General features: G+C 35.1%; 2 protein-coding genes across 2 annotated transcripts in view; one reads left to right on the plus strand and one right to left on the minus strand.

The window, feature by feature from the left end:
• The window catches only part of LOC106133518 (syndecan), a 210,015-nt gene that overhangs the window by 97,670 nt on the left and 86,397 nt on the right, over positions 1 to 25,948 (minus strand). The gene's annotated exons all lie outside the window — the stretch shown is intronic.
• On the plus strand, positions 12,910 to 16,615 carry LOC106133517 (lipase 1). Its single transcript, XM_013333273.2, has 5 exons — positions 12,910 to 13,066; positions 13,462 to 13,663; positions 14,120 to 14,487; positions 15,025 to 15,174; positions 15,918 to 16,615. The coding sequence occupies exons 1-5, from the start codon at positions 12,980 to 12,982 to the stop codon at positions 16,323 to 16,325; spliced, it is 1,215 nt and encodes a 404-aa protein (XP_013188727.1). The 5' UTR covers positions 12,910 to 12,979; the 3' UTR covers positions 16,326 to 16,615.

Below are 25,948 nucleotides of genomic sequence, written 5' to 3' on the forward strand. Positions count from 1 at the left end.
ATTATTCATTTGATGTACTACTTAGAATTTATGTATTTCTACTTTTCGACAGTACATCCAAAGAATCCTGGCAAAAGGAATATTGTCCGCGAAACATTTTATTATTTCTTAATACTCAAGGAAAAGGCTTACCATTCTTTTCAAGATTGTTGGCTCTGTCTACCCCGTAAGGGATAATGACGTAATTATATGTATAATATAGGAAAGTTAGATAGATACATACACGAAGCTGCTCGCGTCTGACCTCATAATTACACAGAAATCTTACTCAAAATAGGATCATGTTTTCATATCCACTTAGTTGAGTGTGCAATTTTCCCAGGATGTTTTTCCTTGCCGTAAAGTTAGCAATCAAATTAGCACTTAGCTTGAAAGAAACTCATTAGGAAAAAAAAACAATTCTTTAAAAAAAAAAAATTTGTTCCGGTGCTTACAAGTTGGTATAAAGTATATCAGCCGACAGTTATAAAAACTATCGCTGTCCCTTGTCATGTCATAATAAAAACCGAAACAGCGATATTTTTCTTGGGATAAAAACGACCTCACTACTGGGGCTGCAGGACAATTTTAAATTCATCTTCAAAGTCCCCTTTGCACACGTATTTCACTATTCTAAATGCACTGTCAATACTCAACAATGAATTATGCAGTACTTATGGACATAACATCATACATACCCTCGTAACTTTTGCATAAATGAATGTTGAAGCAAAGAATTGCATTTGATGCAAATGTGTCAGGAATACTGATGTCAGTGAGGTAATACCTTCTTCTCTGATGTATTGAATTTGAATGGAGTTAAAAAGACTTATTGACGTACAGCGGTAGATATATTAATCTGGACCATTGTAGCTTTTTGTAGAAGAAAAAAAAAAGATTTTGGTCCAATAAGTTTGCCTCTCGCTATATTTACATCATTGTTCCTTTGAAAAAAAAAAACACTATGTTAACGAAGAATTAATTTTATAATAACGTACACACTTCAAAATAATGTATAGAATTCTACGTCATTTTGCTAAATACTGACCGACTCATAAACAATTATTTGAATATATAAGACTCAAAGGCCACTTATGTGATAAGACTCAAATATTTACAGCGGTTGCTAGCTCATCGCTTATAAGAAGAATCCCAAATGTATTATCCTTGCTTAGTTACCTTATACGACGAAATAGAGCAATGTTTGCAGTGATAGTGGTAAGAAGAAACAAGCAGTCTTTTCCTACATTTCCGGGAAATGCATGATTTATGCATAAAAGACAAAAAAGTCTTTTGGTTAAAAGTTTTAGCTCAAAATAATTACGAATTCCAACAGATTAATATTCATGCAGCGGCATGGACTATTCGACAGCTATAATTGCTCTAATTAGCTATATAACTTAATTAAGTTGGTTTCGACGATCGCTGATAATTCGCTTAAAATGTTATGTAATGTGAAAATAGGTATGCTTTTACATACTGAAATGTGTAATGTGAAAATCTTTAAAATTCGTGGACTTACAAGAAACCATTTGAAAATCTTTACAAGAAAGGTGATCAATCCTTTCTTACATACGGCCTCTGTGGCGCAGCGGTAGTACCCTTGTCTGTTTTTTATTAGGACTCAATAATGAATGATTAAAATAAATATTGTGATAACTTCGCATCATTTCTCAATTATAAAAAAAAAAGATATTTTAATTGATTTTATTTACATTCAATACAGGATATAAGGTAAGATATCAAGCATTAGACAATTAATGTTATTGCTGCTTCTAAATCACTTTATAAATTGTGTAACAAAATGTAAGTAAAGAACACATGTGTAGGATATTTTTATGTCATAGTCCATCTTGCTATTATATCGCCCACTACACTTTGCAACTAGATACGTCTTGATAGATGACCTAGAATGCTAGACTGACAGCGCGATACTAACAGTTATTGCATATGATATATGAGCTCCTAAGCATGGATAAAAGCTAAAACTTATGTTTAATAAATATTATTTAAGCTGAAATTTACCTTTCAGTCTTTTAATGACTGTTGGCTCTGTCTACCCCGCAAAGGATAAATACGTGTTAAATTGTATGTATGTTGACATGCAGTGGATCTCTGTTCCGCAAACAACCGCACTTTATCATCTTACTAGTACAGATGAGAGAAGAGTACCTACTCCATCAACTTAAGAGGATTTTTTCCCGACAGGTTACCAATAAACATGAGGACCTCGTTAGGACCCAAATATCGAATTTTACACAAAGCTTACCCACCTTTATCACTGGCATTTCAGCGAGCAGTGGACTTCCCTATTAAAAATAGGTATATTTATTACTTATTATTTATTTTCTAAAGTAAATAGGTTTCTTTTTACTCTCTAGAGTTCTCAGACATTTTGGCAACATTCTTTGTGTCCTAATAATCCAGGACTTACTTAATTGTAGCACTAGAGGATGCTCTTAACATTAATAAAATGACAAAGAAGCACAATAATCAACTAAATTATCTAACCTACCCTTAGTCCTTCTGAAGAATCTTAAGCAAATGCGCATACTTAAACATTGGTTGATGAAATAAAAATGTAGGTATACACCCTTTTGTGTTTATGATACGAGTAACTACTAGATAGTTCCCGCGGCTTCGCACGCGTAAAATGAAAAATCACTATAACTTCTGTTCCGCGGGAATTTTGGGAAATCCTCTCTTAGTGTACGTCTAAACTGTGTATGGAACTTACATGACAAATTTCAAGTTTCTAGACCCAACTTGAGCTTTGTTTGTTGTTGTTGCTTGGCTTGTTGTCAGTTTTTTTTTTCATTCAGTCAGTCAAGTGACTGACTGAATGAAAAAAACTCTATAGATATAGAACCCTTCCATTACCACTTGGAAGGGTTCTATATCTATAAATTGATTGGCAAAAGATAGTTGAGATTCTAAATGGAGGAAGTTATCTCCGTAGAATTTTGTAGCCATTAATTACGGGAAGCCATCGTACAATAGATTATGGGGAAAACAATGTTCACTCTACTGTTATTTGCTATTTCGACTTTGAACTAGGGTTCTGTTTGATGTTGACCCGAGATTCTCTAATTAGGTCAGCATTTGTATGACCAATAAATTAATTTGGACAACGAGCACTTTGGAAACTGCTTTAACAATCTGGCGGATTTACATAATTTGTACAAAAGAGCCGTGTGGTTCCCGGCCCTATTGAAAAAGAATAAGACCAATCCATCTCTTTCCTATGGATTCTGTTACTTCGCTTTAATATTTGTTTAGTTTAAAACTATATATATATAAGAAAAAATTATAATTTTACTCAAAATAAAATCTGGCACAACAGTCCGATGGTTTTGTTACATTTTTAATCGTAAATTATTTACTTGGAATTTTTTTTTCTTATATCTTATACCGAGAATATTCGCCTATGTAGGTACTTTATGTATATTTTATCATAATAATAGGTACAATAAAGATACAATAATCATTAAGGCAGTAAGGAAATTTTCGAAGTGCGAATAACAGCGCCATAAACGAAAAATCTTGATAAATAAACGATAAACGGTCAAAGTATATACTTATCAACTGTATATGAGCTCACCTGGATTTTTATTGTAGATTTATTATATGAAATAAATATATTATGTTCTGTTTACCTGATTGACGTTTTAATAATCTCAGTAACAAGTATATGTTATCATAAAACAGGTGATTAAGATCATATCAGCACAGACCTTTAAAATCCTAATATTACGTGGTATGTTTACTTATTTTAATTGGTCTTAAATTAATTAAATTAAACCATGTAGCTAAACGTGGCCTTTCAGACTTTTCAAGACTGTTGGCTCTATAGTCTATGTATATCTATCAATCTATTATATTTGTGTGTATGTTTGTATGTATGTAAAGTATGATTTACAATCTTTTTTAAGCCGTAGCTTTGAAATCACAGCAAGAAATGTTATGGCATCTAGGTAAAATCAGCTAGTTCAATTTCGATTAATATCTTTTTTTTCTCTCACAGAAATTCATTGTCCGTGAGCTAAATTTCATCTAGTTAATTTGACCAGATAGATTAAAACAAGTCCTATTCTAAATTAGAACAACTTTCCTTGTTTCAGCCCTTTGAGGATCCAAGAATTGCTGGTTTGAAATTTTAGATTCATTGCGAATCTAAATGAATTCAAACTTTTAATGGGACGTTTTGAAATAAGACGGAGCGGTGCATGGCATAATGAATTTGTCAGATTGTATGTAATGAAAGAACTTTATAATGGCCGTCGAGTTTAGCGATTTATTTTGGAGATAAATGTGATATCATACAATCCATCTTCTCTGTGTCTACGAAGCTGTTTCAAATATTCGCACAATACTTTTTGTAACAATGCTAAGACGGAACGCTTTTTGAAATCATTCTATGTTTGTATGTATCTTTGGTATATATAATGAAAGCTATATGAAAGTTTTATAGTAGTATATCTCTAGTTTATAATATTTGTATTAACATTATTTACGTATATTGTAAACCAGAGAGCTAAAAATCTCCCATTCGCCTGGGAATTTTCAAAAAAATCTTTCTTAGAGGATGCTCACATCTTAGTGCATGCCAAATTTCAGTTCAATCAGTTTCGTAGTTTGGGCTGTGCGTAAATAGATCAGTAAATCAATACACTGGGATATTAAGCTATTGCTATAAGATAGTTATACAAAGTCACGACTCAGACCAGCCCAATGCTCTTCGTTCATTTCACAAAAGAGAAACCTGAACGCGTCGCTTTTGTACGGCCGTTTAGCCTTTTTTGAGGACTTTTAATTTGAGAGCCGATTCAGAGACTCATTTCAAAAATGTACATTATGAAAATTTATGATACACTAACTTTTGCCTGCGTATTCGTGCACGTTTTAAAAGAGCGTTAGTAAACTTCACTGTGTGTAGAGTAAAATATAGTATCGTTGGGTTACTATTTCGTAACACAAGTCTCGTACTTACTTCGAGGCTTTCTCAACACGTGTTATGTTTTATATTTATCTATTGCATTCAGTCGAGACCTTCATGTACTTCTGTCAGACACAGAGACTGCACCGTAGTAATCTCCCTTGATATAGTAATGCAACAGCTTAATCTACTGTTACTGAGAGCCTTTGTCGGTCTGTATACAATGTTCCCGCTCTTTGTCGTTATATACAACTTCACAAAGAAAAGTTGCCTTTGAATTTTACTATATTCAAAGATAATATACTAATAACTATTATTTTAGAGAAGATTTATGTTTTGTTATTTGTGATTTTAAAACAAAGTTAGACTAGATGTTTAGAATTAATATAGAGTACTTTTATTTCTAGAAATTCTAACGGGAGCGAAGCCCAATACTATTTTGAACTCAGTTGTAAGTTCTGCCTCCGTAGCATGGCTCGTGGTTCTAATCGCGCGGTTATTATACATATTTTTGGAAGGTAAAGAAGTTTGTGCATTCGGTCCAAACCTTTATCCCTTGCGGGGTAGACCGAGCCAACAGTCTTGAAGAGACTAATAGGCCACGTTTAGCTTGGCATTATGATGGAATTGAGATTCAAGTAGTGACAAGTTGCAAACCTATCGCCTACAAAAATAATCCCAAGCTTATAAGCCTATGCTTAAGTCGCCTTTTACGTTATCCATGGGAAAGAGATGGAGTGGTCCTATTATTTTTTTCTTTTGGTGCCGGGAACCACACGGCACAACCACTTACTCTAATAAAACCTTAAGACCGCTTTCTGACATATCCCGTGTATATCTTTAGTGAGAGTTCATAAATAAATGTATCTTAATTATTTTGCTGTTACGAGTAACTCATAAACGGGAATTTACGAGTCGTAAAGAGGTGGAGTGATAAAGATAAGCTGTTTTGGGTATGTTCCCCGCAAGTTAAGAGCTTCATACATACAAACATATAAATAAATAAATAAATATAAATAAATATAAATATATACGGGACAAATTACACCGATTGAGTTAGCCTCGAAGTAAGTTCGAGACTTGTGTTACGAGATACTAACTCAACGATACTATATTTTATAATAAATACTTATATAGATAAACATCCAAGACCCAGGCCAATCAGAGAAAGTTCGTTTCTCATCACGCCCTGGCCGGGATTCGAACCCGGGACCTCCGGTGTCACAGACAAGCGTACTACCGCTGCGCCACAGAGGCCGAATTTGTCCCGTATATATTTATATAAAGATATAATGACATCTATATCCCTTGCGGTATAGACAGAGCCAGCCAGCCAAACAGAATAATCTAGAAAAGACTCACAGTGCACGTTCAGATGAATGTCTGAGTAAATGAATTGAGATTCAAATAGCGACAGGTTGCTAGCATAATTTACAGTCACAAAAAGTAAAAGATGCATTTTTTATTTATATTTTTATAAATTAATGTGTTTTAATATCGATATAAAAAATAATACTTCAGCCGTCCACGATTTTACAGTGGTTACAATTAAAACCGTTTTCATAATCTACTCTCTTTTAATAAATTAACGCTTTATTCTTTGTATGGCACGCCTGACGCCGTTTATATCGCGCGAAAAACTATCGCTGTTTCGCTTTTTATTATGACGTGAAACGGGACAGCGATAGTTTTTGGCCGGACCAGTAGGTTACGAACAAACTCACTACCGCTGCGCCACAGAGGCCGTCAAATGTATAATAATATTATAAAGCTGAAGAGTTTGTTTGTTTGAACGCGCTAATCTCAGGAACTACTGGTTCGAATTGAAAAATTATTTTTGTGTTGAATAGACCATTTATCGAGGAAGGCTTTAGGCTATATAACATCACGCTACAATTTTTAGGAGCGAAGAAATAATGTAAAATGTGAAAAAAAAACAGGGAAAATTATTCATCTTTGAGGGCTACAATGATGCCCAAAATAACTATTCCACGCGGACGAAGTCGCGGGCACAGCTAGTTGTTTGATAAAAAAGATATGATACCGGACTTTGAAATGCACAATGAACCCGTGGTTCACTATTTATAATTTGGATAATAATTGAGGTAAATAACACGTCATAAGCTGTGAGCTATTAAGATTATATTAGGTACCACAACACTTATACTTAGTACTTGTGGTTATCGGCATTTTAGATTACCACTCCATATCTTTCCCGTGGATATCGTAAAAGGCGACAAAGAAGAGTCCCAAGTTTATAAGCCTGAAAGGCTTATAAACTTGGGCCTGAAAGGCTTATAAACTTGGGACTCTTCTTGTAGGTAATGGGCTAGCAACCTGTCGCTATCTGAATCTCGATTCCATCTTACGCCAAACAGCTGAACGTAGTCTTTCAGTCTTTTCAAGACTGTTGGTTCTGTCTACCCCCGAGGAATATAGAGGTGATTTAAGAATGAATAAATGAGGTACTACTTTATACAAGACTTGCCCGGTTCTTCGCTCTAGTGGGAATTTCCTGGTAATGAAGAATTCTTAACTGTATGTGTATAGTAAGTACATCTTATTTCATCGAAATTGGTCCAGCGATGATACAGTTTATTTTTTACCATAAAAAAATACAATAGACATTGATTAATATGATACGGATATAGCATAGTAATTATAGGTTGGGAGAGCTCAAGAGTGTGCAATAGATACAAATGAAAAAAAAAATAGCCTTAAATATCGAAGTTGAAGGTTTAAGAAATAGGGAACGACCGAAAAAGAGATGGATGTATCGGATAGTATGAGTACAAAGGGAGTGACCAGTGAGATGGCAAGTGACAGAAATAATTGGAATAAACTAACATACTGTGCCGACCCCACGTATAAGTTTTCCCACTGAAAAGGTAATGACAAAGAATTCAAAAAATGATATAGTTACGTACTAAATGTTGAGCAACATATAGTCGGTTGTTGTATCCAAAACTTTAGATATTATTAAAGCTCCCCAGAGCTTTTTGGTAAGCGGATTGAATAGCCATTTTATGACGCGGAAGGTTTTTACTCCAAATAGAAATAGTTTAATGTAAATTATAAATTCATTAAACCACACAGAAAGGACTGTTTATGAATATTTATGATCCCCTTTGTTGTTTGCAGAAACTGAATTGAATTCAGGATATGTTTTTTTCTGCGAATATAGTATTTCACATTGTGCTACATTTGTTTTTATTTATTACCAGTGGCATCCTGAAGTTTCGCTTCTATGGAAAGATTTCCATAGAAGCGAAACTTCAGGATGCAACTGGACACAACAACAAATTCTTTAGCTTTATAATATTAGTATATCTATTTGTTTGTTTGAACGCACTACTGGAACTACTGGTTCGAATTGATTCTTTTTTCGTTGAATAGAACATTTATCGAGGAAGGCTTTAGGCTATATAACATCACGATGCAACTATAAGGAGCAAAGAAATAATGGAAAATGTGAAAAGAACGGGGAAAATTATTCATCCTTAAGGGCTTCAATGATGCCCAAAATAACTATTTCACGCGGACGAAGTCGCGGGCATAGCTAGTTTAGAGATAAAACAATAACAAACAAAAATGTGACAAGGCAAACGGAAATTACGTGTTTGTTTCACATTCAATTCTCAACTTTAAGAAACTTAAAGATTTAGTCTTGTGATTCGCTCGTGTGTAACTTTTATTGGCAAATTTTTAACGCGCCACTCTCCACCCATTTGTTAAAAGTATTTCTGACAGGATGTCGATAATCGAGGCTTAGATTAATAGCATGTGTCGGCGAAAGGACAGCGCCGACGATTAGATGCTGAACTTCAAAATTTTATCAAACTTGAAGGTTTAAAGTGAACGGGTGAACGGAGCGGGAGATGTTTACTCACTTTATTTATTTACTCGCCGTTTCCCTCGCAAGTTTGATTAACTGTCTCAGATTTGTTTATCGGTATTTTAATAACGTAGATACATAAATACATAAATCTCGCCTCTTTCCCGGAGGGGTAGGCAGAGACCACATATTTCCAGTTGCTACCCTTCCTGCATACTTCTTTCCCTGCATACTTCTTTCGCTTTATCCACATTCACAACTCTCTTCATGCAAGCTCGTCGGTTAACTTTTAAGATTACTTAACGTTTACTTAAGGTTATTTAACGTTTAAGACATAATATACATTTTTTGCGTAAATAACAGATGCGCACTTCTTATCTATCATTGGTACAAAATACAAATGTGAATAATAATCCTTACTTTTGATACAAAAGCTTATAGAGCAATTAAAATGACCAAAACATGATAAGAATAAGATTATAAAGACATTATCTTTTTACAATTAGATAGATTTTACAGTAATTTTGATTGATTATCTACCACACATACCTTGGATTCATTATATTTATATTCCTCGCGGAACGTATATATTCCTCGCGGGGTAGACAGAGTTGACATTTTTGATAAGACTGATAGGCCACGTTCAGCTGTTTGGCTTAATGGTAGAACTGAGACTTAGTGACAGGTTGCTAACCCATCGCTTAAAAATAAAATCCCAAGTATATAAGCCTATCCCTTAGTCGCCCTTTAAGACATCCATGGGAAATAGATACGAGTGGTCCTATTCTTTTTCCTATTGGTGCTGAGAACCACACGACACTATACATAATTTACTTGTATTAAAAATATTATAAAAGGTTTACACTTTCATTCTCAAACCGGCTTAGAAAAAGCTGAACAATCACGTATAATTCTGCTATCGCAAACAAAATAATATTCGGTCATCAATGTCAACCTCAGTCACAATACTTTTCAAATCAAAATTTCACTTTGACAGAAGAAACAAATCTGATGTATTAAAATAGAATTTTGTAATTCCACTATGAATTTACATCTGGTCATCGAAGATACTAGCGAAGTGACATGCTACTGTCGAGTGTTGAAAAAGGCATTTGTCCTGATAGCTGTGTCGGCGGTTTCCCCCATGGTATTCTTTGCTGGGCTACTACTACTCGTGTCTTCCAGGAAGATGAGCGATGGCCTTGCCGAAAAAACCTCATTAGTTGTTGAATTCATATCGGGCGTGTTATACATCCAACTTATAGTGGCTACATCAGTTCTTATCGTCATTATCGTAAGGAGAAAGTATCCAGTATTGAAATATCAACGGTGGTACTTTTACTTCCACCTCGCTATAATGTGGGTATTTCTGTGCGCCTCTTTCGTCATAACGTGCCTTCATGAGTCTATTGTTTTAACTGCCGGTGTTTTTGTAAGTGGTTGCATTTACTTCGGCGGGTTGTATCATTCTATTCAAGATATAAGGGGGAAAGTGTGTGCTATGAAGCGCGATTATTAATTTGATAAATGAATATATGATTTATAGTCTATATATAGTTTTTTAATGACTTTAGTAAAAGTCAGTTTTGTTGTACATACATACATATAATCACGACCATATCCCTTGCGGGGTAAAAAGAGCCAACAGTCTTTTAAAGACTGATAGGACTCGTTCCAATTGAGATTCAAATAGTGACAGGTTGCTAGCCCATCGTCTAAAAGAAACCAAGTTTATAAGCCTACCCCTTAGTCGCCTTTTAAGACATTCGGTTCTATTTTTTTTTTCTATTGGTGCGGGGAATCACACAGCAGTTTTGTTGTTCCTATTAAAATATCATATGATTCCCAGAACTTCAGAGAATAGAACCTACGAATGTCGTAAGGAAATAGGTATTACATTCATCTATTGCAAAATTCTGTGCTGGTTAGCGAAGATAAAACATAGTGCGTGCCATCTCTTTCTTTCCTCGATTGTCAAAACCTACCAGGGAACAGTCAAATAAAATCGGGATTCTTTAAGACAATAGGCTAGCGACCTGACTCCCCCAATCTTCCATCCAAGATCAAAAGCAATCCCTGGGCTAATCTCCAGAGTGATGAGGATGCAACCGGGACTAAAGCCAGGAGGAAAAACGTAGCAAGCGATCTATGCATCTGAATCTCAATTCAATCATTCATGTTTTTTATTGTAGACAATGTGCATTCGTCCATGATTTAGATTTAAGAGATCTATATTTGTATATTGACGTCCGATGAAAATGCTGCAGTGTAGTTTGTACCGCCGCTTCTTCTACACATGCGCTTTGGAAGCGGTAGTAGTTATAATTAGATTTAAGTGATGAGACGTCAATATGTGATACCTTGTATCCAATTTGGAAAATAAATATTTATTCTATTCTATTCATCACTAAGGCTTATCCAGCTGAACGACATTTCAGTCTTCTCGACACTTTTGTATGTATGTTTTCATTTATAAGGTTACCTGAAGTGCCTCGACCTCGTAATATCATTGTCAGCTCGACCTAAACTTAGGGAATTTGCATTTTAACTGCAACTATTACCACTTCACGTAACTAAGGCCCGAGTCTTCTGAAGAGCATTTAACGGACGTACACTTGAAGTCAAAGAGCAAAAGAATGAATATTTTAATAAAATTTATTATGAGCATCAGCTTTATTTAGTCAATACCATTATTTTTCCATTTATGAAAATTTGATTCGGCAAATACATTTGTAACGCACATTGAGCAGACTTAAGTTTGACCATAATACGGTATGGTGGTCAAACTTGATATGACTATTATGTTTGGATTTGTATTTGATTGTCCGTCTTTCAAGTCAAAACTACTGAACTAATCTCAATAAAATTTGGCATACATACAGTATGGAGTGAGTACGAGAAGGAACAATGGGCATTTGTTATGCGGACGGAACCGCTAGCGACTACTTGTAAATGAGTCACAAAAGTCATAATTATAAACACCACTAAAAAAAATAGTAAGTAAATGCTATCTTAAGAAAGTTGAAATCTGCTTGTTTTGACAAAAATATATAAAAATTTTAATCAATTAATTTGCACTGATATCCGTGTCATTTTTATAATATAGTTGTAAATCCAGTCGGATTAATTTATTATTCAATCAGGTGGGCAATGAAGGTATAAAGCAAAAAAAATATTGAGGAATGTGGATGAAGCAAAAGAAGTATGCAGAGATCGTGGCAAGTAGATGAATGTTGTACCTACCTGCGTACCCTTCCGGGGAAGGGGCATGATGTTATCTATCTCCCTCTCATCTTGGCGTTTTCCCAGTTGCACCCTCCGATATTAAGCTTCTCGCCGCTCGCTGGATTCCACTTTCCTACTTTGCTCATTCTACTTCTTCCGGTCTACAGTAGGTATCTACGAGTATGTTATGTTATTCATATAATATTAAAATACTACAATGGAGCTATGAATATCAACCATTATTACAGAGAAGTGTCTTCCATGCTAGTCAGGGAGCGAAAGAAATAAAATAAAATAAATATATACGGGACAAATTACACAGATTGAGTTAGCCTCGAAGTAAGTTCGAGACTTGTGGTACGAGATACTAACTCAACGATACTATATTTTATAATAAATACTTATATACTTATATAGATAAACATCCAAGACCCAGGCCAATCAGAAAAAGTTCGTTTCTCATAATGCCCTGGCCGGGAATCGAACCCGGGACCTCCGGTGTCACAGACAAGCGCACTACCGCTGCGCCACAGAGGCCGTCAAAAGAAAAACACAGAATGTTTTCTTGCAGCGAAAGAAAAACACAGAATGTTCTCTTGCAGATCTTAAAAGTCGATTAAGGCATAAGACATCCTATAATCGTCGTGCGACTTTTCCTTTTGCTTATGATTTACCTTCGCTCTGTGTAAAAACAAGTAACCTCGTCAAATCGCTTATAGGATAGGAGTAGCGGACCCCGGACTCTGCAGCAGGGCGATGTAACCGGGAATACCCTTGGACGAAGAAGATTATAAAAGAGAATTAAAACTGTATCTTAGAGAAAAACAGAACAGTGTTTACATCAGATTATTGTATTATGAATACATAGGTATATCAGTAATCATGTCATTAAAGGATTTACCTCACCGAATGTGCCAATAAATTAATAGTAAAATTAGTGATAAGAAACATTATATATACTTGGTGCATAGACAGTTAATGTTATAGCGAATTCCGCCTTCAAGATGGTACGTGGAGTGATAATCTTCAGTCTGTTCGTTTGTGGTTTCTCACTTCCCACCAGAAGGGAAGGATTTTCCATATTTGAGGTGGTGAGTACTTTTTTTTTTTGTGAATATTGTAATTGAATTTGATAAATATAGATTTGTAATAAATACTCTTTATTTTTACATAACCTTAAACGTTCTTAATTTTCACTACTTATTTTTTTCTGTTTTTTTTTTGTTTAGCATTTAACACTTACACTTTTTTTATCACTTGATAACATTTTTTTATATAAAAAGTTGGCAGGTAGGTAAGCACTTACAAATGATTTTACAACATCGATATTATCGCTAAAAATGTTAATTATATTCCTTAGTCTAAATTTCATTTTTTTTTAAATATATAAGTCTTTAACAAATTACAGATAGTGCCTACATTAAAAAATGCCCACCACGATAAAATCACTTTAAAATCCTAACAAAAGCATCTATATCTTTTTCAGCCTGAGCAAATAAAATCCCATGGATATCAAGCAGAAAGGCACCACGTGACCACACAGGACGGGTACATTCTGGAGGTTCACAGGATCCCATTTGGCCGGCACCAGTCCAGCTCTGACGTGAGGAGGCCAGCGGTGTTCCTTATGCATGGGCTGTTCTCAGCTTCTAATGCTTACATCGCTTTGGGCCCCGAGTTCAGTATCTGTTAGTATCATCAGGTATCATTATATCATTATCATTAATACATACATGCATACATATGGTTCGTCACTATCCCTTGCGCGGTAGACAGAGCCAACAGTCTTGAAAAGACTGAATGGCCACGTTCAGCTATTTGGCTTAATGATAGAATTGAGATTCAAATAGTGACATGTTGTTAGCCCATTGCCTAAAAAAGAATCCCAAGTTTGTAAGCCTATCCCTTAGTGGTCCTATTCCTTTTTGTATTGGTGCCAGGAAACCCACAGCACAGTATCATTAATCTATCTCTTAGACTCGTATAAAACAAAAAAGACACGACCAAGAAGGTTTAGGGTACGGTTCTCTTGTGCAAAAAATATTTAGGAAAATTACCTTTGTCATTATGATAAACCCCAACCAGAAAAATCTACCATAACATTTCGATCAACCATACCATAAAATCAACTTTTTTATCCGCAGCTTACAATCTGGCCGATGCCGGTTTCGACGTCTGGATGGGGAATGCTCGCGGCAACAGACTATCTAGAAACCACGTGTCCCTGAACCCTGATTCTGACAAGTTTGACTTCTTCGACTTCACTTGGGAACAAATAGGCATGCTCGACGTCGCTGCGATGATCGATTATGTTCTAGAAGTCACTGGTGAAGAGAAACTGCATTATGTAGGACATTCTCAGGGGGGCACAGCGTTCCTGGTCCTGAATTCGATGCGCCCGGAGTATAATGAGAAGTTCACATCTGTTCATCTTTTGGCGGGTGTCGGGTATATGAACCATTTCCCTAATGCGCAGCTACGTACGACTGCGTTGATGACTGATATTATTTATGTAAGTTGTTTTTACCTTTTTATTTTTCTTTTTAGTAACGAACATACATATTTTTACAGGGCAAGAAAATTCATGATTGATAACTTGAACTAACACTGCCTGTAGATAATAAAATTGGCGTGTATTAAATTACTATTAGGTAGAAGAGTCATAGAAATACATGACAACTGATGACTGTATGCATTGTCTGAATTGATAACGTTGGTCAAAGACTTGACGCTGATATATCGCAGTAGTCAAATCAAACTGATAACTTTGTATTGGACATCAAGATTTGGCAGTCATTAGTCCATTGTAGTGGAACAATTTATTATTACCCAACCTAAATTAAGTATGAAAAGATTAAAAAGCTATGTTTAAAAATTTTTGCAAAGGTACCAATTCGCGGGTTCATTTTATTCCACGTTTATATTCAAAGTTTGTATTTCTCATTATTCCAACGATACATAGTGACTGAGCGACCGACTCACTCTTTCTACTTGTTTTTAATTTTATGTATCCAAGAAAGTTTGCTGCAATGAATTTGTCTGGTTCCAGAAAACGGCTCTGGCCACGGGTTTCGTTGAAGTGTTCCCACCTGGCTTCGAAGCCAGCCTACCCTGGGGCAGAACCACTCTGGCAGATCGTTGTACCGGAAGAATCGACACACAGCACATGTGCGAAGTTACGGGCGTTCAACATTTACTGGTGAGTTTCTCTCATGATTATAAATATTTTTTTATAAAAGTATCTTTTAAACCTGCCAATTTATATCTAGACAAGAGAAATTCTGAAATAGTAATAGGTTACCCTTCATCTGATTGTACTCGTAAAAGTGATAACTAATTCAAACCTATGGCAAAAAATCCCAAAGACGACGTTAATTTTTTAAACAAACAGGTTGAGTTTAGTATAGCTTGTAAATTACAGAGCATATACATTCATACCTATCAAAATTATAACTTAGATCTTAAAAAAATTGTGCGTACTAAAACTGTCTGTCAATGATAGTTGCGAAATAAGGAAGCGAAAACGATAGCGATATAATTTATTAATGATAATCGCGCTAATGCTCATCAAACGCAGTGTTCCGCATTACTCGTTTCCTAGTGTTTTTAACATTCTCACTTTTTAACTTGTTTAACGTAAAATCATTATTGCTACTATGTCGAGCAAACATTGTATGATGTATGTATTTGTAAATGGTCAAATTCTCCAGTTGTTTCTTTATTTTATACAAGTAGCAGTTAATGTTTTACTTCAATTAAAAGCCACAGCCTCGTCGGTCCGAATGGTGCATTAAGAATAAAAATAAAAGTACAATACTTACCATTTTTTTTTTATTTAATCTACCGATGGACACCGCATCATCAGCAGATACGTTTTTACATTCTCATAATTCAACTTTTAATCCAAGACATAAACTAATGAACGGTGTTTTGCAATTTCAGAGAGAAGTACCGGATGAAGGTTCATCTAATCTGGAAATCTTCGCCGAAGATGCTCTTGGTGGCGGTGCTCTGAAGCAAATAGCTCATTACGGCCAAAACATAAGGGACAGAACATTCAGAAGGTGGAACTACGGCATTCTTGAGAACAGAAGGGTATATGGAACCCTCACTCCTCCTGCTTATGACCTAAGTCTAATCACAGCTGATGTCACTATGCATTACACTGTAAGCGATAATTTGTTAGATGAAAGAGACGTTTTAGCCATGGCCGCTGATATGCCGAACACAGTCGTCAGGAAAGTAGCCAGAGAATCATTCTTGCACGAAGACTTTGCCGTGGCACAAGATGTTAAAGAATTGGTGACAGATTTCATGATTGAATCAATGTTGAAATTGGAAAAATTGTAAATTTCAATTAAAAGCCCAATCGGAACATTTAGAATTTAGCAAAACTATGGACAAAAGGATGAAGGTTTGGGAGATATATCTAAATTTATAATTTATTTAACCTTATGTATAACATGGTACTTGGTTTAAAATAATTTTATCTTGTGTATGTAATTTCCCAAATTAATAAAAAATCTTGCACAATGAAGACTGATCACTCATTTCTACTTTAAAAACTCGCAAATGAAATGATCGATAGTATGTAAGTTTATTGATAAATAAATGGGTCAGCTGGTACTGATTACAAACTATATCTATGTTGTTATTTCACGAATCCATACTTCCATACACATTTTATTATATAAAAAACAACATTTTTATCAAAACAAAATCATTGTAATGATACTGGCCACTAAAAAGGGGCAAAAAAATATTATGCGACTTTTTATTATTTGATTTGACCGAAAACGACGAACTTTTAAATTTTGAATGTTATTCGTGAATTATTCACATCAAGCTGTTTTAAAAATAATAATATTTGAAACTGCGCTAATGTTTATATCACTGAGCATGAGTTAATTAGTGTTGTATGTATTAATAATAAGTATACCAAAAGCATTGATAAATCAATAATTTTCCAATTTTTAATTAATTTTTTATAAGGTGGCAAGTATTTGTACAAAGCATAATATGGATTTTTTTTTGTACATATAAAAAACAATGCAATCGCATAATACGTACTTATATTACTATCAAAGGGAATTCACGAACTGCTATAAACGAAAGTGAGGTATCGCAGAATGGTAACAATAACAGTAACTACGAGAGTAAACACGATAGTAAAGAAGAGGATGTTATTGTACCTTGAGCCCTTATAAATATTCATTGACGTAGTGAGAGAACTGAAAATTGGAATAAAAAGAAACGTGATGTGACAATTCCTTTATAAGTATGGGCTAGCAACCTGTCACTATTTGAATCACGATTTCGTCACTAAGCCATACAGCTGAATGTAGCCTATAGTATATTTCGCATGTACTACCTCACTATTTCGTCTGGGTTAACTCTATCTTCGTACTCAATTTCTTCAAAATCGGTTCAGTGGTTTCGCCGCAAAAGATTGCGAAATTAACTCTGTGTGAGCCTGGTCTAATGAATGGCAGCCGGCCACGCCAAATTGAAGAGCGCGGTATATACGGTTGGTCGAGGGGAAGGCGTGGTGGACACACCTTTGGTTTCATCCAGTCGCAGTTCGTAAATTATTTCTACATTTATTTGCGGTACAGATTGAAAATGCAGTAATAAATAAATATCAAACAAATGTCGAACTTACTTTTTTTTTTTAGTTTTGTCAATTAAAACTTTTGTATCGTTCCTGCCAATCGATTCTCTTGCATATTAATTGTAGCCTGTTTGTCATTCTATAAATATATATAATAGATGTAATTTGTATTTTGTTAATATAATAATACAATTTAAATCTCCGTTCTTAAGCACGCCTGTTTTAGGATTATAAACTGGATAACTTCTATTTGTGAACACATTTTTTTTTTATTGTTTGTAATCTATTTGGTACGCTAAATAAATTAATTAATTAATTCTATCATAAAACCAAACAGACGAACGTGCCTTTTCTGTCTTTTCGAGACTGTTAGCTCTGTCTACCATGCAAGGGATATAGACGTGATACTGTATGATTTGCAATAAAATGAAGCTCATCATCAAAACAGAATAAGTACCTAACTATATCCATCAGTATCAAGTGAAATCATACTAACTACGTATAGGTTTACCCCATTCAGGCCAGTAAAGGGTTGGTTGGACACGTATATAAATCACTGGCACACATTAATGGGGGGCTGTCAGTTCGAATTAATGGCGACCGCGGGGTGCGACCTTCATTTTCTGATTTCATTAGTCAAAATTCCGGATTGTAGTTATAAATTTCTGTAGTTAACAGTCTTTCTTAAAGGTAAAAAGTGCCGTGTGGTTCCCGGCACCAATAGACAAAATCTCTTTCCCGTGGTTGTCGTAAAAAGCGACTAAGGGATAAGCTTATTAATTTGGGAATCTTCTTTTAGGCGATGGGCTGGCAACCTGTCACTTTTCGAATCTCAATTCAATCATTAAGCCAAACGGCTGGACATGGCTTAGCAGTCTTTTCAAGACTGTTGGTATTATTCTTTGTCTATTATTTACGGGAGGGGTAGACAGAGAATTGTTTCCTATGTATGTAAATTCTGAAGCTTACATTAATGTTTTTTCTAAGTTTATAACATTTCTTTAGCAATGAGAACTTTATATTAGCCACAGATAATTAATCTTCATACTCGTAGGTGAATGAAAGAATGACTAACTCTTTTATTGCACACAAAAGGAATAAAAAACAATGTTTTCAAAATAGCAAATAGATGTAGTGCATTGGGCGGTTTACTAGCTTATATTGGTTTAGGTAACCTTGAGTAACAGCTAATTCAATAAACCCGAAGTCAAAATAATAGTATCAAATAATCCTTTCACAAGTTCAAAGTCGAAATGACTTTGCTGACCAAGTCAGCTCATTCTCAGGCTCTGGTACAGGTTTGCTTTGAAGTCCACGGTCTGTTTTGTCTCAAACAAATTCCAACTCAATTTTTCAACACGAAATACTATAACGCTATTCTTATAACAAAAAATGTAAAAAGCGGACATGATTTATTGATATCTTTGAATGAGAAAAATCAAGAGGTGTGAATTTTATTTTTCATTTCTCAAGCTCGTGAATGCCAGACCGGATCTTTTCTTAACAAAAGACTTCTCTTTTGTGCCTTTGTAAACCTACCTCTGTCTTTGTTGTATAATAAAATGGGCTCTATAACTAATGTATTAAGAATCATAATAGACAAACAATGGGATTGAATTTCCATTTGAAGTAAAGTGCTTTGGTTTCGCGAAGAAGATATATGGCCTTAAGGTTCAAATCGACAGAATATTGTCCTCAAAGAGGGCGAAGGAAAAATATGCTTTATTTTACAGAAATTATGTTAAGATAAATTAAGCAGAATGTTATGAACCAATGACGATTTCTCGAGTAACTTATACCAGTATTCTTCTTAGGAATTAGGTCCAATGCTGTGTTGATCAAAGATTTGACATTTCCCATCATATTTTATACACAATGACAAAAAAGCTCCTCTATACAGTGACAAGTAAATTATAAAATGATATAATCGAAGCTGTCATATTCCTACATTTTTACGTTCTATCCTTGTTCATCCTTGTCATAATCGTAAATCTGTCCTGCTCTCATTCTAATCAAGTTATTATTTTAAAAAGTGTAGTGCAATCTGGTGGTTATAATTTTGAATTAGGTAGTTTTAAAGAATTGCGTATAAATAAATAAGTCTCTGCCTACCCCTCCGGGGAAACGTGATTGTATGTATGTAAAATTATCTTCTATAATGTACATTTGTCCAACTCGTTCTACTTGCGTCACGAACACGACACGATATACTTGAGAGTTTAACTGACAGATATACTCTGTATTATATTTGACATCGACAGTTGTTAATTTTTTTATTGCTTTAGTTGACCTTTTACGCCTTTACGACATCCATTGGGAAAGAGATTGAGTGGTCCTATTCTTTTTTCTTTTGGTGCAGGGTACCACACAGTAAGCAGTGATAATGATGCACTGCTTACTATAACTCTATGAAGAATCACGATAAAATTTACTTACTCTAAATAATTTCAACGAACGCTGTACTTATCGCCTTAAGTAAGATAGGTAAGGGAAGTTTTCATCCGTAGTTATTATGAATCTTCGCTTATTAAGAGGCGGTTTACGGCGGTATTATTGTCTGCTCGGTAATATTACCGAAGTTCGGAGCCACTGCTTACTATTTGCCTCCGAGGTACGATACCAAAGTTTGTTAGGGAAATGCGCCATCAAAAGTGTCTCGAAATTTATTGGAATAAATTGATAAATTACTTTTTATTTTTTTTATTCTGGTCAATTGTTGCATATACAAGTATTTCGTTTTCATCGTCAAGCGACTTTATCCTTTGCAAGGAAGACAGAGCCAACAGTCTTTTGAAAGATCACTGAACACATTCAGCTGTATGGCTTAGTGATGGAATTGAGATCTATAAATAGTGCTAGCTCATCTTCTATGCTGTTTTTATCGCGCGACAACTATCGCTGTTTCGCTTTTTATTATGACGTGTAATAGGATTCTTCTTTTAGTTCCATGCTACGGAAAATGCCCCCATAGAATTGCGCGCGATGCCGTTTTTACTACGCGATTCATGGTCGCTTTTTAGACAAAGTCTTTGACTAGAACTATCCACAACATAGTAGGCAAGAGCTGGGCAAGTCGTCTATAACAATTTCGCTTCACACTTTCAAGAGTCAATTCCGAACTTCCTCGGGCGTTTCTAGCAGGATTTTAAATCGGTTAGTCCGACACCTAAATCCTGGACTTGAAGTCAGGGGCTATCATTTGAACCAATTTTAGCGAGGCACTTCCTATTTTAACTTTAAGAACTGTTATAGATTACTTAGCCGTAAATTGAGAACTTTTATTCAGCTTTTTGGTTCATCAATGTTTTTTATGAGTTTCATATTGTTTTTACATGACAACAAACATTGATGAACCAAAATTTTCATTCCATTTCAACGGACAAAATTAAGTTTATGGCTTTATGATGAAATTGTGATTCAAATAGTGACACGTTGCTAGCCTTTAGTATACAAGAGGAATACCAATTTTATAAGTCTACCGCCTCGTCGTCGCCTTTTACGACATCCATGGGAAAGATATGGAATGGGAGTGGTTCTATTGTAAAGTGTCGGAAACCACACGGCACGGCAAAATATAAATAAGTACCTATATCTAAATAATGTTGGAAAGTAATATTTACGTGATTTGTATAACTTTTAAAGTTATAACAAAGCTTATAGTACCATAATCTCCACCAGCATTCTAATGAAAGTTCAGTATATACCTGAAACAAAAATAAAAGGAATATAAGCGATATACTAATCAGCGATTATTAAGCAACCTAAAAGGTAAATCATGAATTAAAAAAAAAGGAAAACCAATTTAGTTTTGTTGTTCTTTGTCGGGTGTAAAGTCTAGTGTTTGTAATAAAGATTACGAATTAAGCACTACTGCTGAATGGTCAAAAAATAAATTTTATCCAAAAAAATTGTGTCATCATCAGAATATAAAATCTTTCTCCACCGCAAGAAAATGATTGTAGAAATAAAACAGAGATATTGCTAACAAAACAATTAATTAATTTAATTTGATGTGATCTTTGCCTATCCCTGCGGGATAAAGGCGTTATTTTATACGTACTCATAATTTAGATGTGTATATTGCTAACATATAAAACTAGGTAAGTTTTAAACAGATCAATGGTTTTATATATCTGAATTTATGAACAGTAAATTGGAATATATTTTTATCTCATTTGTGCCAGGAGGCGGATTCGCCTCACCTCACTCAAATTTGGGCATGTCCATTACATGGCTTCACTGTTCTTTCTCCTGGCTTTAGGTCAAGTTATATTCACCCTTCTATAGGAGTCTGGGGTACCTATGCCTTTAACCATTGACCCTGGATTGGGTGAGTCAGGTTTTAACAAGAAGCGACTCCCATCTGACCTCCGCAACCTTTGCAGGGCAACCTAAACCGTATTGGATCAATCATGGTTACATATCCAGTTACCTGAATGTGCAGGTTTCCTCACGATATTTTTCCTCGCCGTAAGAATATCGGTTTGTATTCAAACTAATGTACATAACGTCGTAATAAAAAATAGTCTGTAACAAATAGTTGGAAACTGCTATGTGGCGTGCACTAAATAAGATTGTGCCAATGGAATGAACAGGTGACATCGCTTGCTGTCCAGTCTTCTACGTCCACCAATGAAGGGAGGTCTACCCCTCACGGCGCATGTATGATACGGGGTCTAAAAAGTTCGATACAAACTGTTAAACGTTAAAGCGATACACTTTGATTACACACGTTCCGTGCACGGATCTGATTTGTGGAGATGGACCTTTAATCGGATTGTGCCAATAGAATGAACAGACATCGCCGTCAAGCCTCCTACGTGCGCCAATGAAGGGTTAACCGTCCACCGCATCTGTGATTGCGTCCGGCTGCGACAGGTTGAAGCTTGTATTGCCTGTTGCGGTGTCAAACCCTTTAATGCTTTTGTTAGCTTTTCTGTTGAGGATTGATAGAAGGTTACATTCGTCCTTATTCGTAACGTTGAAGACAGAGCTAATATTAACAAGACTCCAGGGCTTCTTAGGCTGGTTTAAAGGCAATTCAAAGTTAAATATTTTCAGGTGGACATTTGAAACAAATTACACATATTTGCCATCTTCGAAATTATTATCGAAGAACTTCATTAAAAATTTTAAAGGTTATAGGATCTGTTGACAGTATTTTGACGTTTTTGGGGAATCAAAATCAGTCAAGTGGTTTCTGTAATATTCATAATTTTGTAAAAAAATTAAGCGATCGCAAGGTTTTCGTTTACTGGGAACAACTAGTTCAATTTAATTTAAATGACTGATTAATAGGAAGATTATAAATGCGAAATTCTGTGTCTATTTCGCTAGCTAAGCCGGTGGATCGATTTTATAATTTTTTTACATGAAATTGAAATTTAATGTAAAATTATACCTAGTTTAATAAATAAATGCTAAAATGCAGTGATACTTTGAAGTTATAAGCTATTATCACATCGAGTAACACAGTGCATCGCTCGATGGAGAATTAACCGCATCTGTGATTGTATTCGCTCCAGTCGGGATTCCAGAGGCTTGCATGCTTGTGGTGGTGTCAAATAAGACAACGTTAATGGGAAATACTGATAGAAGCAATTGTAACGTTTTGTAGACGTAAAAGTCAAATAACAAGCCTACCTATAAGCCTTTTCACTCATTTCGGTAATCGCTGCACCTATTTGTTTATGCATATTGTTTATCTATTATAGTTTTTTACGTATGTATATTATAATTATTTTTTTATTTTTTGTGTAGGTATAAATATATTTATTTACTTTGACTCCACATAAAGTTCTCTGTCAGACCCAATGGTTGACTGGTAGATAATGGTTATAACATTAAGTCCGCCAATTGTGCTATACATTTGTATTTTGTGCAATAAAGTTTAAATAAATAAATAAACAAAGCGATATCAAGATTTGATTGTAAATGTAGTCGAATCATGTTGGCAGTTAAAACAATTTCGTAACTGAGTAATTAAAAGAAAGAAAGCATAGTCGAAACAACAAGAAAAAGATAATGTATATTTGAGTATTGTAAAAAATAATCAACATTTCATACGGAACCATTATTTCCCGTTTTGGTGATGACTTAAAATGTCCATTTACCAAAAAATTTTGCACAAATTCGAATACTTTACTGCAACTCAGCTTTAATGAACCAAACGGCCCTTACAAAAGACATTACAGAGTAAAACGGACTATTACATTTTAAAACCAAATTATGTAAACAGGCTACTATCAAACCCAACTGGAGAGCAAATGAGCAAGATAAGCTTTAAAATCCAATTAACATGGATTTACGATGGGGATTAAAGTATACTTCTTTATTTAATAATTTTATGGTACATGAACATTAACTAACAAAGGCGCGTTAGCTCAGAAGTAGAGATGGACTGAGTACTCGGTACTTTGTATACTCGGCACCTTTATCTGTTACTCGTACTCGGCGATTGACTCGGTTCAATCAACCGAGTATTAGTGCCGAGCACAGAATACGAAATAAAATGTATAATAACCCGATTTCAATGGTCGAAAAAAATACTCGTATCGTACTCGAGCGATCTGTTGAACCGTCGAGTTTCAGTGCTTAGTATTTTTGAACGGTTATAATGACAATGTGCACTCATGACGTCTTTAGCTGGGTCAAGAAATGTTCTTTTGTCCGTACTGTAAGTATCTCCGTGTCGTAACTAGTATCTTCGTAACAAACCTTCTCGCAATGGACCTAAGAGTACTAGTTTCAGTATCGAAAAGCCGTACCGGCATACTACCCAACTAGCGTTCTTTGATCGCGACGCATAAATGTATGCTACCAAATTGGAGTTCATAATAAAAAAAACTTTCATTTTGTTCGGTTACATTTAACTCGTTTACGCGCCATTGTTGAACCGAGTTATTTGGCAGTGTTCAGTTTGTTGAAGGCAAAACCGAGCATTACTCGGTAAGTATGGTATTCGGCCCATCTCTACTCCGAAGCAAACGACTTCCATAACATCGCTTCCTTCATTAGGACCGCACTTACTACCGTATTTAGTCGGGTAATACTCATGATAGGCGATGCGCTTACACGCCTGTACTTTTAGAACCCCGTGGAATTTAAACTCCATCCATTTTCAGGCAATGGGGTCTCTCTAAACTGGGTAAATAGTCAACTGCATATCAAGTTACTCTATGTCGTAATAGAGGCGAATTTGCAATGAATTGAGGTAGGTTATTATGCTGTAGACTGTACTTCCGTTTTTGTTGACAGTCTTTACGACTCCATAATTTACTGGCAATTTAAGCATTCGTGCTCTTACGTATAGTAGCGAAAACAAAAACATAGTATGTGCTAGCTGCTTCCATTCCCGTATATCAGTTTTTGAAAGGTAGGTTAAAGGTAGGTGAAAGATAATATACAAGTGAATATTCATTCAAAATTTAAAGCGTCTACCTGTAACCGTTATGAAGATTGAGAGAAAAATACGAAAAAACACCTTAATTGTATGGAATCCCTACAGCAGCAAATAAAACATTAAAGAAATACATGTTTAAAAAGTTCAGCTTTCTAGCTATCACATGATCAGATACAGCCTGGTGACTGACAAACGGACAGACAAACAGCGAAGGCTTAGTAATATGGTCCAGTTTTTAGATACTTTTTAGGTGCGGAACCCTAAAAACTATGACCAAATAAAAAGTAACAAAAAAAAGTAAATTCTCGTTGTATCATTCTACCTTTCATTGAATTTATTGACACTTTTCATGTGTATTTTAAAACAGAACAGTTCATAGAAGCAACGGTTCACAGAATTCAGTAAGGGTGTGTTCACACATTCGCATATATACCTCGTTTGAGTGTTCAAATGTACAGTCAACCGTATGCGACAAGGATGTCTATTTTGTAAAAAATATGATCAATTTTTCTGTTACAAATTACTTTTTTTAAATATAATCTCTTGATTAAGTAACTTAAAGCATGAAACGAAATAATACAAGGTTATAAAGCTATAGAAAAGACAGATCCAACAGTCTTGACGAGTGTGAAAAGCGCGTTGAGCTATTGAGCGTTGTTCAATAATGGAATTGAGATTCAAATCGTGACAGGTTGCTATCCAACCGCGCAAAAAAGGAATTCCAAGTTTATAAGCCTTACCCTTAGTCTTCCATTTTGTTTAGTATGATTGTAAACCAATCATACAGAATGTGGCTTTTTTCACGGGAATGTCATCCAGTTAAGAGACGTCTTTTCCCTGGCATTTGTTCGGTTTACATTCTCACCTCTCAAGAGAGGAGCCGGGATGCGCCTTTGTCCGTGTTCCTGGATTGAATAAATCAGGTTTTCCAAGAAACGACTCCAATCTGACCTCCGCAAC

Source organism: Amyelois transitella, chromosome 3 (assembly GCF_032362555.1).
Source record: "Amyelois transitella isolate CPQ chromosome 3, ilAmyTran1.1, whole genome shotgun sequence".
NCBI classification, from domain to species: domain Eukaryota; kingdom Metazoa; phylum Arthropoda; class Insecta; order Lepidoptera; family Pyralidae; genus Amyelois; species Amyelois transitella.